Source organism: Rhinatrema bivittatum, chromosome 2, assembly GCF_901001135.1.
Source record: "Rhinatrema bivittatum chromosome 2, aRhiBiv1.1, whole genome shotgun sequence".
Taxonomy (NCBI): domain Eukaryota; kingdom Metazoa; phylum Chordata; class Amphibia; order Gymnophiona; family Rhinatrematidae; genus Rhinatrema; species Rhinatrema bivittatum.
Window position 1 is genome coordinate 659,535,762 of NC_042616.1, and position 19,151 is coordinate 659,554,912.

At 44.0% G+C, this 19,151-nt stretch overlaps 1 protein-coding gene across 11 annotated transcripts in view; it reads left to right on the forward strand.

The window, feature by feature from the left end:
• CSPP1 (centrosome and spindle pole associated protein 1) overlaps positions 1–19,151 on the forward strand; it is a 471,676-nt gene that overhangs the window by 238,909 nt on the left and 213,616 nt on the right. For 8 of the 11 annotated variants that reach the window (XM_029591423.1, XM_029591419.1, XM_029591426.1 and 5 more), the window contains one exon: positions 10,986–11,000. The exons of the other annotated variants lie outside the window; for them this stretch is intronic. In XM_029591423.1, the coding sequence (XP_029447283.1) occupies positions 10,986–11,000 (15 nt within the window). The remainder of the gene's footprint in view (positions 1–10,985; positions 11,001–19,151) is intronic. 11 annotated transcript variants of the gene reach the window in all.

Here is a 19,151-nt window from a genome sequence, read left to right on the forward strand (position 1 = left end):
CCAAAATACAGCAGATTAATCAGAGATCAGAATTATCAGTTTATTTTCTCAAAGAAACTATCATTGTCTAAACAGGTACAATCCAACTTTCGGATTCAGATGAATCTTTGGATTCTTTTTCACCGTATTCTTAATGGTTCACTTCATCCATCACCAGAACTGTCCTCTGAACTATTGTCTGAACCCACGGGAAGGTCTATCATAACCAGCTTTTGTACAAAGGATGACAAAAATGATTCATTTCAAGTTAGAAGAGGACATGAGCTAACAAGATTTCCTAAGGAGTTCTGAGGTTTATCCAATCTCTTAAACAAAGAATATGGAAAACTCCTCTCTCTATATCACCAGTGGCAAATAACTTAAATGTGAAATGTTCTGACCTGTTTACAATAAGGTGCAGCTATCACACGACTCACTGATAGTAGAGTCTGCAATGAAAAGAGTAAAAAAATAAAAAATATACTCTACTCTTCCACCTGAAAAGGATTCAAAATTGTTAGACAGCTATGGGAGAAAAGTTTTACAATCTGCAGCTTTAGAATCCAGGATGACGGCACATCAGCTATAGATGGTATGGTATATGTACAGCACCTTGCAAAAACCAGTCAGGATCGCAGAATCAGAAGAAAGATATTCCTTTTATAGCAGAGGCAGAAGAATGCTCTAAGCACTTTGCCAGATAATTTATGATGGATTCTTATACATCTTTCAGGTCATCAGCAGTAGCCAAAGCAGCCAGATTGTTTAGCTTGGCTTAATGTTTCTGGATTAAGAGAAGATGTTCATGCAGGGCTGGTGCTAGCCTTTTTGTTGCCCTGTGCGAACAATTATTGTACTGTGCCCTCCCCCTTCATTTTCATTTAGTCTTTGTCTTGGGCCCACTAAAAACAGCCCATACAGCCCAGCTCCTTCCAACAAGCTAAACTTTAAAAACTGTCACCTACTACCTCCGGATCTTCAACCCCTCCCCCAGAACCCATGACCAGTGCAAGAGTATTAGGTGCCCTAGGTGAACCTTATACCCTTGCGTCCCTCCTCCACCCTCTCCACATACACACTTAAAAATATGCATTTTTAATAACATTTTACATGAAAAGAATATTCAAAGTACAGTCTTCAGAAATAAAAATATCACTATATGTACATTATTTTTACGTGCACTGCTATGGTGCCAACCTACAAAAAAGACACTTAGGTCCCATATGGCATTAGGTCTACTGTGTGTGTAAACAGTAGGTGTACCGATATATATGTTGTGGATCGTTGGTGATCACAAATATAATTCCACTAAACCAACACTAATCCATGCAATATAACATATCAAATATGACGCTCCCAATTTTCTTCATTCAAGATACTATTTTTGAAAGTATGACCATCATAATAGGTTTCATCATTTAGTTTTCACTTCAAGACTCGGCCTTATATTTAATCATTGGTAGCAGATGTAGATATTTTTTTTAAGCCTTTTTTTATGCAAAAATTGATAAAAATGTTCATCCAGTTTATGTACTTAAATAAGTTACTTAGCTTTTTCTGTGCAAAATGATACTTCAGTTGTAACTCTTGTGATGGTCAATTAAACCCAAGCTTTTACTTTTGTATCCATTAGTCACCGACACTCTAGTCACCGACACCCGACACAGGACCGTGTTTCGGACTACTATCCTTTTTCAAGGGCTTTTCACTGCGTCAAACAAAAACACCATGTTCATACACACACATCAATATTTTCAGTAAATTATGATAATAGTATTTTAAACAGCAGCACATCCAGGGTTACTCACTATCAGTTGTTCTCATTGCATAATGGCGGTATGGCGTTTTTTTTTCTTTGATGTATTTCCGGGAACCCCCAGAACCGACTTAAATACACCCCAAGCTGAACGTCCATTGCTACATCACTAGGCTCCTCTCAACCTTTTTTAACAACTCAGATGAGAGAATACCATTCAATAGAGGCATTCAATCTTGCCAGAGACACAGTGTTTAATTTAAAGATCCACTGTTGCTCATTAAAATTTAAAGGGCCATTCGGGTCTCCCCCTCGTGGATTCTCCTGTACTTGTTCTAAGACTCTCCATTGTAGATCATCAAACGAATGTTGGAATTCTTTGCAATGTATAACCATGGGGGGGCGGTGATCTTGCCTGTGGTAATACAACTACGATGTTCTATCAGTCTGGTGCGGATCATCCGCTTTGTTCTTCCTACATAATATAACTTACACGGACTCTCAATTAAATCTATTTATTTATTTATTTATTTAGAATTCTTATTTACCGACATTCCTGTATAGTATACAGATCACACCGGTTTACAGTACAACAGAACCGTCGCATGAAGGCGATACAATAAACATTTGAACAATCTGTGTATTCATAAGTTGTATGTGCACAACCTCATGTGTCCACCCAGTGCGCTTCCGTTAAAGCTTGATTGCACACTGAGCAATGTTGACAAGTCCAATGTCCCCATGGGTGACTGTTATCGGGAACCACTAATGGCTTTAAATATAAATGTACAAGCGCATCGCCAATATTTCTCACTTAACTATAAATGATAATGGGTTTTTCTGCAAAGATTTTTTTTATGAGGTTTCAGAACTGCCCAATGCCGTATGATCAATGACCCAATCATTTTGGCTTTGTCAGAAAAAGGCACAGTGCAAACTAATGGAGAATGACAATCCTCCGATGATTTATCAAGCAATAACCACTGACGTTCAGCATTAGAAGCTCTGTGTGCAATCAAGCTTTAACGGGAGCGCATTGGGTGGACACACAAGGTTGTGCACATACAACTCATGAATACACAGATTGTTCATCATCGGATGTAGTGTATTTAATTGAGAGTCCGTGTAAGTTATATTATGTAGGAAGAACAAAGCGGATGATCCGCACCAGACTGATAGAGCATCGTAGTTGTATTACCACAGGCAAGATCACCGCCCCCATGGTTATACATTGCAAAGAATTCCAACATTCGTTTGATGATCTACGATGGAGAGTCTTAGAACAAGTACAGGAGAATCCGCGAGGGGGAGACCCAAATGGCCCTTTAAATTTTAAAGAGCAACAGTGGATCTTTAAACACAGTGTCTCCGGCAGGATTGAATGCCTCTATTGAGTGGTATTCTCTCATCTCATTTTGCAGCCAGTGCAGCCACAAACGCAGACCTAAGTACCGGGGTGGCTGTGCTCGTTCCCAGCCCCTGCTTCACACCCCACCCCCACCGAGCCAGGAAAATCTGCCGAGGACCCCACCACGGAACTCGCCTTGCGCCCAGAATAACTAAGTGTGCCTCTTGCAGACTCATACTTCCCCCGCCATAGGAAAGCACCTGTGACTTCAGGTGGCAGATTGGGAGTGCTGGGCAGCCCTGCAGCTCCTTCTTCTCAGCCACGCAGCAGGTTGGGTGTACTGGGTGGCCACGCAGCTCCTTCCGCTCAGCTGCACGGTGGGTTGGGAGTGCCAGGTGGCCCTGAAGCTCGTTCCTCTCAGCCATGTGGTGGGATTGGAACCACTGCGTGGCAGTGGCCTCTTCTGGTTCTTGGCCTCCTGATGGGGTCCGCATTGTCTTAATCTTGGGGCTGACTGTGGACCCCAGGTCACTGTCCCCTTCAGGCCGCTGCCTAGTGCAAGTGCACAGCTTGCCCAGTGGGTTGTGCCAGCCCTGCATTCATGAAAAACTAGCTGAAGCACTGTGTTCAGGAAATAACCTCTTTGATGAGAAGGTAAAAGAAGTGGTTAATATTATAAAAGAGCAATCTACTGCCCTTCAAACCTTAGCAAAATTGTTACAGAGTGGGGAATTAGCTGGATGGGGATTTTTCTCCATCAGGAGCAGGGCCAGACTCTAGGGCGAAGCTGGAAGAGGCCTTCTACCTGAACAACCACCTCCCCCTTGGGTTGAGCCTGCAAGTTCTGTTACCGGCCGGACTTTGGCTGGAACTGGAGACAACCTGGGTCTAGAGGCCAGGGCAGGTGCAAGCAGTGAGACAGGAACAAAAGACAAAGTTATCTGGCTGTCTCAGAATTAGTCAGATAACTTATCCAGCTAACTCTGGTCACCATGTGGACCTGTTCTAAAGTTAGCCAGGTAAATGTATCCAGTTAAATTTAGGCTAGCCGGATATATTAAGCAGCATAGTCTCGCCGCTGAACATATATTGGCTACCCCCTCATTTATCAAAATGCGGTAAGGCGTTTTCGCATGTGTTAAGGCTTGTCGCATGCGAAAAGTCCAGTTAACGCATGCGATAGGCCCTTACCGCATGCGAACACGTCTTTAATGCATGCGATAGCACCATATTTTATTTATTTATTTATTTATTTATTTATTTATTTATTTAGATTCTTTTTTATACCGAAGTATAGTGAGAAGCCTTCACTCCGGTGTACATTGAACAACTTCATACATGAAAACATTTATAACAGAGAATATAAACGTAAAAACATTAGTGTTATCAATAACATCTCAGCAAAAGCAGAGTGATAAGAAACATCATTAGATATCATAACTATAGTAAGTATCATATAATTGGGTTTTCTTAAGAAAAGGTGAATATTAGTTTAATAATAAAGAGAAGTCAGAATGGAGGTGAAGAGGGATGAAAATAGAGAATTAAAAGTGTAAGGGTTGAGGAATTAAAGCGATAAGGTTCAAGGTGATAAAGGGGAGAAAAGAGAGAGTGGACAGAATGAGAAGAGTTAAGTGGAAGGAAGTCTAGATAGTATGAGAGGGTAAGGGTTCTTACAAGGCAAAAAATCAAAGACTGAGGGTGGACATCAATTTAGGCTGTGAATGCTTGCTTAAATAGCCAGGTTTTAAGTTCTTTTTTGAAGGATTTGGTATCCTTTATTGAGCTTAGATAAGATGGTAAGGAGTTCCATTCTATAGGGCCAGCTATAGAGAAAGCTCGATTCCTGGTGCTAGATAATCTTGCATCTGATAGAGGGGGAATGATTAGCTGCAATTTATTAGAAATTCTTGTTGACCGTGGTGGTTTGTGTAGTTTAATCATGCAATCAAGTGGAAAGTTGTTATCTTTGTATATTTCATTATGAAGAATAGATAATGATTTGTATTTGATTCTTTGGGTGATAGGTAGCCAATGTAGATTCATCAGGGTTGGTGAGATGTGGTCAAATTTCTTCTTTCCAGAGAGGACACGTGCTGCAGCATTTTGCAGTAATTGTAGGGGTTTAAGAGTGGATTTAGGGAGACCGATGAATAGAGCGTTGCAGTAATCAATACATGAGAAGATGAGGGATTGTAAACAGTTCTGAAATCATTTGGAAATAGTAAAGGTTTTAGGTGTTTGAGTATGTGCAGTTTGTGGAAACCACCTCTGGGTTTTTTTAGCTATGCATGTTTTGAGGTTCATATCGTATGGTGCGATATGAACCTCCTTCTTCATATATATATATATATATATATATATATATATATGAACCTCCTTCTTCATATATGGTTCATATCGTATGGTGCGATGCAAATCCGAAAAAGAGGAGGAGTTAGGGGCGGGGAGTGGGCTGGGTTAGCCAGTCTGCGAAGTGCTATCACACAGACTTAACGTCGATTTTAACTACACCTGTTTCATTAGCGTTAAGCCGTGCGATAGCTTGCGTCACGGGGCGGTAAGGTTTTATCGCATTTCGCGATGTCTCCTGAAAGGCCTGTTTTAGTAGATTTGAAGCTCCCGGAGCACCAGCCTAGCCATTAGGGGAGAGAGAGAAAAAAAAAAAGCCATAATACATTTGATTATTTAAGTACCGTTTCATAGTGATGTACTGCCTCAGTTACTCACATATTTTATTTACTCACTCTGCTACTCTATTACATTAATAGGCTGAAATGTAAATATTGCTCGGTTCTATCTCTCCCCTCTTCCAGCTCCAAGTTAATTTCCCTATTTTATTGTAACTTTCTCACATCCTCTATCTGATCCACTATATCTAAAGTTCAAGGTTCTTATTGAGAACATTGTTTACGTTTATTGAGAACATTGTTTACGTTACGTTATGCTTTACACACTCTGTTAATTGTAAACTGGGTTGATGTGATGCATGTCATGAAACTCGGTATAACAAAAACAATAAATAAATAAATAAATAATGTCTTCTTATTTGGCCAATGTTCTCTAAACCTAGCTTGATGGACTCTCTACTTGGGTAACATCAAGAGAGAACGTTGGCCAAATCTCATCTTTGGGTGAGTTTCCTCACTCCGAAGGCCATGAAAGCTTCACAAGAGACCACTGTTCTGTCCGTACGTCTCACGTTGAATGTCAAAGTGGCCCCTAACCCCGTGCACTAATACCTAAACCTCACTTCGAATTATTAGGTGGGCCTACCATAGAGATACATATACCTATCTAGGGAGAAGACATTATGGCTAGTCTCTCTCTCCCTCTCTCTCAAGTCTGAAAAGGTTATCGCGATTTGTGCTAACTTAGCTCTTCGCATAGGTAATTAGCGCAAATTGCGATAAACTGTATATTAGCATAAACCATGCTCCTTTTGCTATCGCATGCGATACTTATCGCATTTTGATAAATCCAGGCCTAAGTTAGCTGGATTAGTTTACTTAGCTAACTTGCCGAGCTGCTCAGTGGTTGAATATGGACCTCATTCTTTTTACAGGCAGCATGCACAGCCCTCTCAACTGCAAACTCAGCTTCAGAACTCCATCTACTGCAGCAAACGATCTAGGCCAAAGGAGAGGATGTGACACCAACTCAACAGCCTCCACAGAAACCTGTTATGGGTTTTTAATTGCCATTAATCGCAACAGAATTCCCTGACTCAGTCTGCCAGTACTGTCTCCTCTCTGCTCTCCTCTACAACCTTGTCAGAATCTTTTGAGGAGACACTTTCTTATAACACAATACTTTCCTCTGCTTTGGACACTCTTGCCCAACCCATCCTCCCTTCTGTAAAGGTGTGCCAAATCCCAACCTTAACCTACTTCTAGAGTTTGTTTCATATGTTCCTGCATCCACTTTGCAGAGCATCTCTGGCTGAAGTCCCGTTCCCATATTGACTTCATACATTTCAAATTCATGCTCTCCTTCTTTTGGTCTGCTGTTAGACTTGCCATGCAAGATTTATTGTGTCCATCTGACAAACACCTTTGCTTCCAACCCCTACCATCTCTTTATCACACTCGCTTCCCTCCTCAAACTGCATCTGCCTCCCATCCTCCCTTCACTCTCTGTCCCAGACTTTGATTGATTTCTTCCATGAAAAGACTGACAAGATTGATTGTGAATTCCCCATTAGATCGCTGCCTCTGCCACCACTTCAGTAACTTTAATTTCTTTTGGCCCCTGCCATTCTTTATTCCTTTTCTGAAGTCACAAAGGTGGAAACTTCCCATTTTTATTCTCTTCTTCCAAACTGACTGATTTCTCTGACTTCATTCCTACTTCTCCTCAGCCCTAACTTTCCTGCAATCAACACTTCCATCTGGCACATCCTTAATTGATCACCTGTCATTGTGACTGTTCTCTTATCCTTCAAACCTGCTGTGATCACACCACTCCTCAAAAAACCTTCATTGTACTCTATCTGCCCAGCTAACTATTGTCCCATCTCCCTACTCCCTTTTACATCCAAACTGCTTGAATGTGCCATTCACCATCACTGTCTTGACTTTCTTTCATCTTAAGCCATTCTAGATCTGCTCCAGTCGGGCTTTTAACTTCTACATGCCACAGAAACTGCTGTTGTCATTCACCAAGGGCTATTGTTTAATCCTTATCCTCCTTGCCCTATCCACTGTTTTTAACTCCATTGATCATCATGTACTTAATTGGATTTGTTCTGGTTTTCTTCTTAGCTCTTCCATCATACTTTTAGTGTATTTTCTGATTGTTCTTTCTCCACCGCTGTTCCATATCAGTCAGTACTCTGATCTCCCACGATTTTCAGTACCATTTTTCTGCTGATGGCTCCCAGATATAACTGTCTACACCAGAAATTTCATCAAGAAACCAGTCCCAGATCTTAGTCTGCTTCTCTGACATTGCCTGGCTATCCCACTTCCATCTTAAATTTAACTGGCCAAAACAGAACTTCTTGTTTTCCTTCACCAAAACATTTCCCTTCTTCCCTTTTTTTCTATCTCTATGGATGGCATTCTTATTCTCCCACTCTCTTTGACCAGTAATCTCTCTCTTCTCTACACAGTTCCAAACTACTGCTTTAAGTATGTTGTTTCTTCCTGTATAATATTGCTAAAATCTGGCCTTTCCTGTCTAAGCATGCTACCAAAACACTCATCCACTCTTATCACCTCTTTCTTAAGAATATGCAACTTGCTGTTCTCTGGCCTCCCACTGAATTGTCTTTTTTACTGCATGCTCTTGAAAATTTGACTGCATGACTTATCTATTTTCAGCGTTGCTGTGACCACATGTAACCACTCTTCAAGTCATTTCATTGTTTTTTTCATCTGCTTCTGCATACAGTTAAAGCTTCTCTTATTCACCTACAGCTCCTTATTACCTATATTCTTTCTCTCTTCCTATACCCTTCCTCATGAACTCTGTTTATTAGACAGGTCGCTCTTATCTCTGCCCTTCTACTTCACTTCCAACTCCCACCTTGCTGCGTCATATGCCTGAAATAGACTTTGAATCCGCTTGTCATGCTCATTCTCTGGCCATATTCAAATCCAGCCAAAAACAGCTTTTTGAGGCTGCTTTTAAATCTTAACCACTTCTCTATAGTAACTACTTGTCTGTAGATTTTTGTTTGTCATATGTTTGTCTTGAATAGATTGTAAACTCCATAGAGCAGGGATTATCTTGTATGTGTATCTGTATAGTGCAGTGAACATCTAATAGTGTTTTAGAAATGATTGGTGGTAGTAGCACTGTGGAAACTTGTTTAATCTGCAGTGATATGCTAATTGTGTGACCTCTTCCGCAGTAAAGGAAACTGGAAGCTATACCACTAGAACCTCTGCTTCAGGCAACATATCCGTATTTAATTTGATTTCTAAACTGCCTAAACACATAAAGCTTTAGGTGGCATAATTAATAGTAACAATGAAAATGAAGCATTAATAACTGTAATATACTACTATAAGATAGAATATTAAATGTAGACATCTTTATCTTTATTAAAATGTATGAATCGCTTATACATGTATACTAAGTGATGTACATAGAAACATAGAAATGACGACAGAAAAGGACCAAATGATCCACCCGGTCTGCCCAGCAAGCTTATGCCAGTATGTGCTGTACTGTGCAGGTTACCCCCGTGCTTATCAGTTTACCAGACTGTAAAAGTCAGGGTCAGTTGCTGTTTGAATCCAATTTCCCTTAACCATTGCGTGAAAGCAGATAGCAATGTTGGAGTTGCATCAAAAGTATCAGACTTAGTGGTTAAGGGTAACAAGCACCGCATCAGTTAGTTACCCCCACGTTTATTTCTTCCCCAAACCTTAAAAGTCGAGGCCCTTGTTGGTTGCTGTCTGAATACAATTCCCCTTTTCTCACTGTTAAAGCAGAGAGCAATGATGGAGTTGCATCAACAGCATCGAGGTTTAATTGTTAAGGGTAACAACTGCCACACCAGCAAGTTACCCCCATGCACTGTTTTCTTTATTTCCACTTTCTAGACAGTGTTTATCCCATTCACCTTTGAATTCCTTGACTGTTTTCATCTTCACCTTCTCTTCTGGAAGGGCATTCCTGGCATTCACCACCCTCTCCGTGAAGAAATATTTCCTGACATTGGTTCTGAGTCGTCCTCCCTGGACTTTCATTTCATGACCCCTAGTTCTATTAATTTCTTTCCAATGGAAAAGGTTTGCCGATTGTGCATCATTAAAACCTTTCAGATATCTGAAAGTCTGTATTATATCTCCCCTGTACCTCCTTTCTTCCAGGGTGTACATATTCAGATCCTTCAGCCGCACCTCATAAGTCTTCCAGTGCTCTGACCCCTCACCATTTTGGTCACTCTTCTTTGGACCGCCTCTATACTGTCTTTATTCTTTTTCAGATACGGGTATCAGTATTAAACACAGTACTCCAAGTGAGGCCTCACAAAGGACCTGTACCAAGGACATTATCACCTCTTTTTTTCTTACTGGTTATTCCTCTCCCTATGCAGCCCAGCATTCTTCTGGCTTTAGCAATCGCCTTGTTACATTGCTTCGCCATCTTCAGATAATCAGACACTATCAGACCAAGGTCCCTTTCCCAGTCCATGCGCATTAGTCTTTCACTGCCCATCACATAAAGCTCTTTTGGATTACCTGCACTTCCTGGCATTGAATCCCAGCTGCCAAATCTTCGACTACTCTTCAAGTTTTCTTAAATCACTTTTCATTCTCTCTACTCCTTCAGACGTGTCCACTCTGTTGCAGATCTTAGTATCAACTGCAAATAGACAAATGTTACCTTCTATCCCTTCCACCAGGTCGCTCACAAAGATATTGAACAGAGCCGATCCCTGTGGCACTCCACTTAACACCGTTCTTTCTTCAGAGTAGGTTCCATTTACCATTGCCTGCTGTCTCCTGTCAGTCAGCCAGTTTGCAGTCCACATTACTACCTTGGCACCCACTCATAAAAGCATGAAACTCACAAAACAATAAAGACATTGAAATAAATCATATATAATGCTCTTGCTCTTGAGATACCATAGGAAAACAAAATAAATTAATAGTAAGCCTGTTTAAACAAACCCATAAATGCACAGCAGCAAAAAACCATTTATTCATAAGAGCATCCTAGTTATAATTCAGTCATCTTAAAGCAGGAGTCTGAACCTGGGCAAAGTCGTAAGGTAATGGCATAAGTGAGACCTTCAAAGGAGGAAAAGGAAAAATGTACATGTTTTGCAAACTTGATATGCATGTTATAATTAAAAAAATAATTTCGTTTTTATAACGTTCCTAAATTTTGTACTTGTGTTTAATAAATGGTTTTAGTAACTTCATTGTATGTACTGTTTTGCAGCAAAGTGACAAGGAGGTAAACATTTATTGCTCTTCTTCAAATACTATTAAACCCAGTTGTAGTATGTACTGTAGTATTGCTGCTAGTGGTGGTTGATTTTTGAAGACTTGCGCAGTATATCAAGGCTCTGATGCCTTAAGGCCTATATTGTTCTAAACAAAATTAGGCTGCTAATTCACAATATTTAAAGACTCTCTCACAATAACTATTTTAATTTCTAATGTATTCAAACACACAGAAAATACATAGTGCATATTAGCTGGGGAAAATATGTATTTTATTAGAACAAAATAGAAATCTGCCTGTTTGCATGTTTTCTGCAGTGTTTTGCATGGTTTTATAATTTTTTAGCAGAGACTTTTCATTAATAAACATTTTAAGTATTCTAAACTAAATTGGTTTTCTGTTACTAAACTGCAGCAATTTGTTGAGAAAATAAATGTATGCATATAGTCTCAGTATATTTTTCTTTCTTCCATGAAATATATAAATTATAGACCTAGCACTTGTTTAAGTAGTTCTTATTTATATAGTAGTGAAAATTAAAATTGAAAATCAACATTTTCTATTTGATCACTCTAATAACTTCTGGGTTGCCAAGCAATGTGCCAAGATATTGGGTAGAATCAGTGGAATGCCAGGATGCGGGGATAATTAACAACAAAAAAAATCAGGTGGTACTACGGCCATCCAATGTAGGGTTACTAACTTGATGCAGAGTTCACACGAGGGGTTGGCAAGCAAAATAAATTCCAGCCAGCACACCAGCTGCTCACCCTGTTGACTGCACTAAAATGCCTATTATAACTTAGAACTGCCCGGTCAGTGTATCTCATAACATATAACCATAAACACCTCGCCAACTGAATTGGGAATTCATTTATTTATAATATACAACCAGAACTCATATATTATATAGGAGAGTCTTCAAAATCTTTGCACAATTACTCTCGCTAGAAAACTACCACATATATATGTTCATCTGTGGTTTCTCTATTCTTATAATCATCGGTCTTGGTTGTACTTTTTTTTAAATTTATATAGTGAATGCCACTTATCTTTTATGCTGAGTGATCGAAACGCTAGAGGAGTGATCGTGTGCGTTTCGGTCACTCAGCATAAAAGATAAGTGGCATTCACTATATAAATTAAAAAAAAAGTACAACCAAGATCGATGATTATAAGAATAGAGGAACCACAGATGAACATATATATGTGGTAGTTTTCTAGTGAGAGTAATTGTACAAAGATTTTGAAGACTCTCCTATATAATATATGAGGTCTGGTTGTATATTATAAATAAATGAATTCCCAATTCAGTTGGTGAGGTGTTTATGGTTATATGCACTTAAAATGCCAGCACAGTGAGCATTTTTAAAACTCCCATGCTATCTCTGCCGATCTCGCCATGCATGAGATCAGTACAGCCAGGCCACAAGTTGTGAAAATGCTAGTGGTGATGGCTTTGCAGTGCAGTTGGCAGGGGAGCAATGTTTGGACACTGGCAACAGGTGAAATTCACTGGTAGAATTCATCAGGGAACATTGAGTGATGACCCCATTTCCCAAATTAGCATTCCCTGTACGTACCAGGATCAGTCCAGGACACCTTTTTAGCTTCTGGGTTGTGACCCCGCACCAGTAGATGGAGACAGATTAAAACTTGTGGGCGGAGCCATATATGCTCCTGTGCCAGTCACAGCCCCTCAGTCTTACTCTGTCTCCAGTAGGTGGTGCAGGTGTAGTCACAGCCTCTGGGTGCCCTGAGGACTGATACTTAGTTTTAGTCAGGGTTATTTTGCTTATTTTGGTTATTTTAAGCTCAGTTTGTATTTTTTTCTTTTGATTCTACTTCTGGTTAGAGTAGTTTAAAGAAGCTGTCCGTCCTGCCTCCCAGGGGGGTGGGAAAGTTCTGAGAGGACCATCCCCCCCTGGTTGAGGCCGCTGCTGAGGGTCGAGGACCCGAACTACTAAAGCAGCAGCGTCGGGGGTGACACCGGGGAGCCCGGTTCACTCACCCCCAACAGGAGCAGGAACCCCAGGACCCTGGACAGCGGCAGGTTTGCTTTAAAAAAAAAAAAAAAAAAAAAAAAAAAAAAAAAAGTGTGTTTAATTTCTTTTGTTTGTGCCGGCTCTCCGTTTCTTCTTCGCCGGGGGGGGAGAAAAGGTCCTCGGTTTGGCAAGGGGAGGGGAGTTTTTCGGCATTCAAAGCTTTATTTTATTTTTCAATTTTTTCTTCACATTTTCCCGCCGCGGCCGCGAGAATGCCTAGGGGCACAACTTGCCGTGCTTGCGGCTCTGCGCGCGCGCGGCTCTCTCGTGAGGGAATTTGTTCTGCATGCGTCCCGGGCGGGGAAGGACCGTCTATGTCACGTAGGGGGGTCCGTTCCCGGTCGGTACGGTCGCCGTCGTGCACTCCCGCCGCTTCTATCGCGCCAGCTGACTCCTTCCCGCTTAGTGCAGGAGCGGCGGCCATCTTGGCCTCAGTTCACGAAGTTGTACAGGAACCTGCAGGGGTTTCTGCCGCTCCTCCCGAGTTATCTCCTCAACAACGGCCTTCGGGGGGGACTTCCGCTGGGGGGGCTGAGTCCCCGGATGAGGCTGGCGAGGAAACGGACTCCTCAGATTCGGGGTCGTCTTTTTCGGCGGATTTTGCCCTCCTGCTGCGAAAAGTTTTAAAATATAAGGGCCGCAGGCGCAAGGAACTTCATGGACACTCTAAAAAGGATACTCCAAGGAAGAAAAAATCTCGGGATGACCCTGCGACAGGAACTCGGACACCAAGAGGTATCCCGCAGGATAGAGAATCAGAGTCCACCTCACAAGATGAGGTAAATCCGCCCGACGAGCCCCTGATGGGGGCCGATGGCGCGTCAGGGGACAGTTCTGCCCAAACAGGGCTGAGCAAACCTTCGCAAGCCGGTGATGGGGACGACCCAAAGGTGGTACGCCTTTTCCGAAGGGACGAGCTGTCCCCGCTTATCCCGGCAATCCTCAGCGAGTTAGGGGTTGAAGCCCCACCGACAGTCTCGTGCCCCGGAGCAACTATGGACCCGGTCCTCCTAGGACTCACTGGTCCAGCGGTAGCCTTCCCATTCCATTTCTCGGCGTCTGACATTTTGTTTCGGGAGTGGGATACTCCTGAACTAGGTCTGAAGGTATCTAAGGCAATGGATAAGCTCTACCCTTTGCCAGAAGACGCACTGGAACTTCTTCGGCTTCCAAAGGTGGATTCAGCGGTGTCGGCGGTAACTAAACGTTCCACGATTCCGGTCACTGGGGCCACAGCCCTTAGAGACATACAGGACAGGAAGCTTGAGGTGCAGCTCAAAAAGATCTTCGAGGTCTCAGCGTTGGGGGTCCGGGCTGCCATTTGTAGCAACTATGCCATGCCGGCTAGTTTGCGCTGGGCCCAAGTTCTACAGGCGAATGCAGGTCTTTCTCCTGAAGAGGCCACGCAGGCGGATCGCCTAGAAGCTGCCATTGCTTATAGTGCGGATGCTCTTTATGACCTACTACGTACTTCAGCAAGATCCATGGTCTCTGCAGTCTCGGCGCGTCGCTTGCTTTGGCTTCGCAATTGGTCGGCGGATGGATCCTCCAAGGCTCACCTTGGAGCCCTGCCCTTCAAGGGGAAGTTGTTATTTGGCAAAGAGTTGGATGATCTCATGCTTTCTCTTGGAGAGAACAGAGCTTTTAAACTCCCAGAAGACAGGTCCAGAGCCCGATCCTCCTATCCGTCCAGGTCCCGGTTTCGAGGTAACAAGAGATCTCGTCCACAGAGGTCCTCGGCTCCTCCTTATCGCTCAACTTCTTCCCGGGCCTCTTCGTGGCCACAGTCCTTTCGTGGGAAACGTTACGGCAGACAGGGAGGCACCCCGTCCGGCACGGGTCCCAAAGCCTCTCAATGAGATACGGCGGGTCCATTCCTTACGGCAACCAAGGACCTCCGTTCCAAACGTAGGGGCGAGGTTGACTTTATTTTTCGAGGAATGGACCAAAATAACATCCGATCAGTGGGTCCTCAATGTAATAAGGCACGGTTACGCGTTAGATTTTGTACGGACTCCAATGGACAAGTTCCTGATGTCGCCCTGCAAGTGCCCAAAAAAGACCATGGCAGTGCTAAGCACTCTCAGGCGTCTGGAGGACTTAGGAGCAATCGTCCCCGTACCTCCCGATCAGCAAGGCGCAGGTCGTTATTCCATCTACTTCATCGTGCCAAAGAAGGACGGCACGTTCCGGCCAATTTTGGATCTCAAAGGGGTAAACAAATGTCTGCGCATTCCACACTTCAAGATGGAAACAATTCGGTCAGTGATTGCCTCAGTTCGTCCAGGCGAATTCATGGCCTCTTTAGATCTCACGGAGGCGTACCTCCACGTCGGAATTCAGCCGTCTTTCCAGAGGTTCCTCAGATTTTGCATCTTGGGCAGACACTACCAATTTCGGGCTCTTCCCTTCGGCCTCGCCACAGCTCCGCGAACATTTACAAAGGTAATGGTAGTAGTGGCGGCTCATCTTCGACGAGAGGGGTTCCTGGTACACCCCTACTTGGACGATTGGCTGATTCGGGCCAAGTCCGAGACCCGTTGCCGTCAGGCGGTGGCCAGAGTCCTCCAGTTGTTGCAGACCTTAGGTTGGGTTGTCAATCTCAACAAGAGTCAGCTTGTTCCTACCCAGTCCTTGGAATACCTGGGAGCTCTTTTCGACACGAAGCAGGGCAAGGTTTTTCTGTCCGCGGATCGTGCACGCAAGCTTCAGTGTCAAGTGCGTCGATTATTAAGTCTTCAGCTGCCGCTGGTTCGCGATTATCTTACGGTTCTGGGATCTATGGCGTCCACACTGGCGTTGGTTCCTTGGGCTTTTGCTCATCTGCGACCATTACAATTTGCGTTGCTCTCCCGATGGAAGCCGGGTATCAGAAGAGTTCCACCTACCACTTCCACTCACGACTCAGGCGCGGGAGAGTCTTCACTGGTGGCTCGATCCGGGCCATCTCTCTTGCGGAGTGTCTCTGTTGGTCCCCGATTGGACAGTGGTGACGACGGATGCCAGTCTCTCCGGTTGGGGAGCGGTCTGCCTAGACAAGTCGGTACAGGGCCGATGGTCCTCCGTCCAGTCGCAGTGGTCCATCAACCGTCTGGAAACCAGAGCGGTGCGCCTGGCTCTGCAAGCCTTCCTCCCGTTGGTCCAAGGGAAGGCGGTCCGTGTGTTGTCGGACAATGCAACAACAGTATCATACATCAATCGCCAAGGAGGGACAAGAAGTCCACTTGTGGCGGAAGAGGCAAAGCTTCTGATGAGTTGGGCAGAGCGCCATCTCAACTCCATAGCAGCATCTCACATAGCCGGGGTCGACAATGTTCAGGCGGACTTCCTCAGTCGACACCACCTCGACCCCGGAGAATGGGAGCTGACGGAAGATGCTTTTCATCTCATTTGCGATCGGTGGGGGCTACCCCACATGGACCTGATGGCCACGTGGCACAACGCGAAGGCTCCTCGATTTTACAGTCGACGTCGGGAGCGAGGAGCCGAGGGCGTCGATGCGCTGGTTCTTCCTTGGCCAACCAACGTGTTGTTGTACGTATTCCCTCCGTGGCCAATGATAGGCAAGATCTTAAGGTGCATAGAGTTGCACCCGTCCAACGTGATCATGGTAGCGCCGGAGTGGCCACGGCGCCCTTGGTTTGCGGATCTCGTTCAGCTGTCGGTGGATGTTCCCCTTCGGCTACAGGGGTTTCCGGGGCTCCTTCGTCAGGGCCCCGTTTGTTTGGAGGATGCGGATCACTTCTGTCTCGCGGCATGGCTTTTGAGAGGCAACGTCTAAAGAAAAAAGGCTATTCAGATGCGGTGGTAGCCACGTTACTGCGGTCCAGAAAGCAGTCTACGTCCTTGGCTTATGTACGTGTCTGGGTAGTTTTTGAGGAGTGGTGTATCAGCCGAGGGCTAGATCCCATTTCCGCTTCCGTCTCTGATATTCTGGCTTTTCTTCAGGCCGGTCTAGCCAAAGGGCTTTCTTGTAGTACCCTTCGTGTACAGGTGGCGGCGATTGGTTGTCTGCGGGGTAAGGTTCGCGGTTCCTCTCTGGCCCCTGCATCCCGATGTCTCTCGTTTTCTTCGGGGGGCTAAACATCTTCGTCCACCACTACATCATCCATGTTCCTCCTGGAATCTTAATTGGGTCCTTTCTTCTTTGTCTACGGCTCCGTTCGAACCCTTAAAACGGTCTACTCTTAAGGATCTTACTTTAAAGACCGTTTTCCTGGTTGCGATTACCTCGGCTCGGAGAGTCTCGGAATTACAGGCTTTGTCTTGTCGGGAGCCATTCCTGCGGATTTCAGATACGGGAGTTTCCCTGCGGATGGTTCCGTCTTTTTTGCCAAAAGTGGTGTCACCGTTTCATTTGAACCAGTCTATTGAGCTTCCTGCTTTCGCAGGTGCTGAATATTCGGACCCGCAATGGAAAGAATTGCGGAAGTTGGATGTGCGGAGGGTTCTCCTCCGTTATCTAGAAGTCACTAACCCTTTCCGGGTGTCGGATCATCTCTTTGTTCTATTCTCGGGCCCAAAGAAAGGAGGCCCGGCTTCCAGGACGACAATCGCACGGTGGCTTAAAGAGGCCATCGGCTCAGCGTACGTGTTACGAGGGAAGCCTATCCCGAACGGTCTCAGGGCTCATTCGACAAGAGCTCATGCTGCGTCTTGGGCGGAATCTTCTCAGGTTTCGCCTCAAGAGATTTGTAGGGCAGCTACCTGGAAGTCCTTACATACCTTCATTAGACACTATCGGTTGGATGTTCAGGCTGCGGTTTCCGGGGGTTTTGGAGAGAGGGTACTCCGAGCGGGACTCTCTGCTTCCCACCCTCGGTAATTTAGCTCTGGTACATCCCAGGTGTCCTGGACTGATCCTGGTACGTACAGGGAAAGGAAAATTAGTTTCTTACCTGATAATTTTCGTTCCTGTAGTACCAAGGATCAGTCCAGGATCCCGCCCGTGCTGTTGTGAAGAATCGGAGAGTCCGCTCATCTCTTTTGTTAACTATTCCGGTTATTGCTTTGCTCCCTCGTTTTGGGGTTCTGTTCCGGTTGGGGGTCCTTGAATGGCTCCCTGTTAAGGTTAGTTATTTAGTTTGGTTGTTCTGTTTTTTGTCTACTTTGACATTACGTATGACTGAGGGGCTGTGACTGGCACAGGAGCATATATGGCTCCGCCCACAAGTTTTAATCTGTCTCCATCTACTGGTGCGGGGTCACAACCCAGAAGCTAAAAAGGTGTCCTGGACTGATCCTTGGTACTACAGGAACGAAAATTATCAGGTAAGAAACTAATTTTCCTTTTGTCCATTAATGGCGGATCTCATTGCTGATTGCGGTATTGCTGTTTCTTTGAAAATTTTGCCAGAAAAGGTGGCCAATTCCTTGTCTACACCATAATCTTTATGAAGTGAATTTAAGAACATAAGAACATGCCATACTGGGTCAGACCAAGGGTCCATCAAGCCCAGCATCCTGCTTCCAACAGTGGCCAATCCAGGCTATAAGTACCTGGCAAGTACACAAAAATTAAGTCTATCCCATGCTACTGATGCTAGTAATAGCAGTGGCTATTTTGTAAGTCAACTTGATTAATAGCAGGTAATGGATTTCTCCTCCAAAAACATATCCAAACCATTTTAAAATCCAGCTACACTAACTGCACTAATCACATCCCCTGGCAACAAATTCTAGAGTTTAATTGTGCGTTGAGTGAAAAAGAACTTTCTCCGATCAGTTTTAAATGTGCTGCATGCTAACTTCATGGAGTGCCCCCTAGTCCTTCTATTATCCGAAAGAGTAAATAACCGATTCACATTTACCCATTCCAGACCTCTCATGATTTTAAACACCTCTATCATATCCCCCCTCAGCTGTCTCTTCTCCAAGCTGAACAACCCTAACCTCTTTAGTCTTTCCTCATAGAGGAGCTATTCCATCCCCTTTATCATTTTGGTCGCCCTTCTCTGTACCTTCTTCATTGCAACTATATCTTTTTTTAAGATGCGGCGACCAGAATTGTGCACAGTATTCAAGGTGCGGTCTCACCATGGAGTGATATAGAGGCATTATGACATTTTCCGTTTTATTCACCATTCCCTTCCTAATAATTTCTAATATTCTGTTT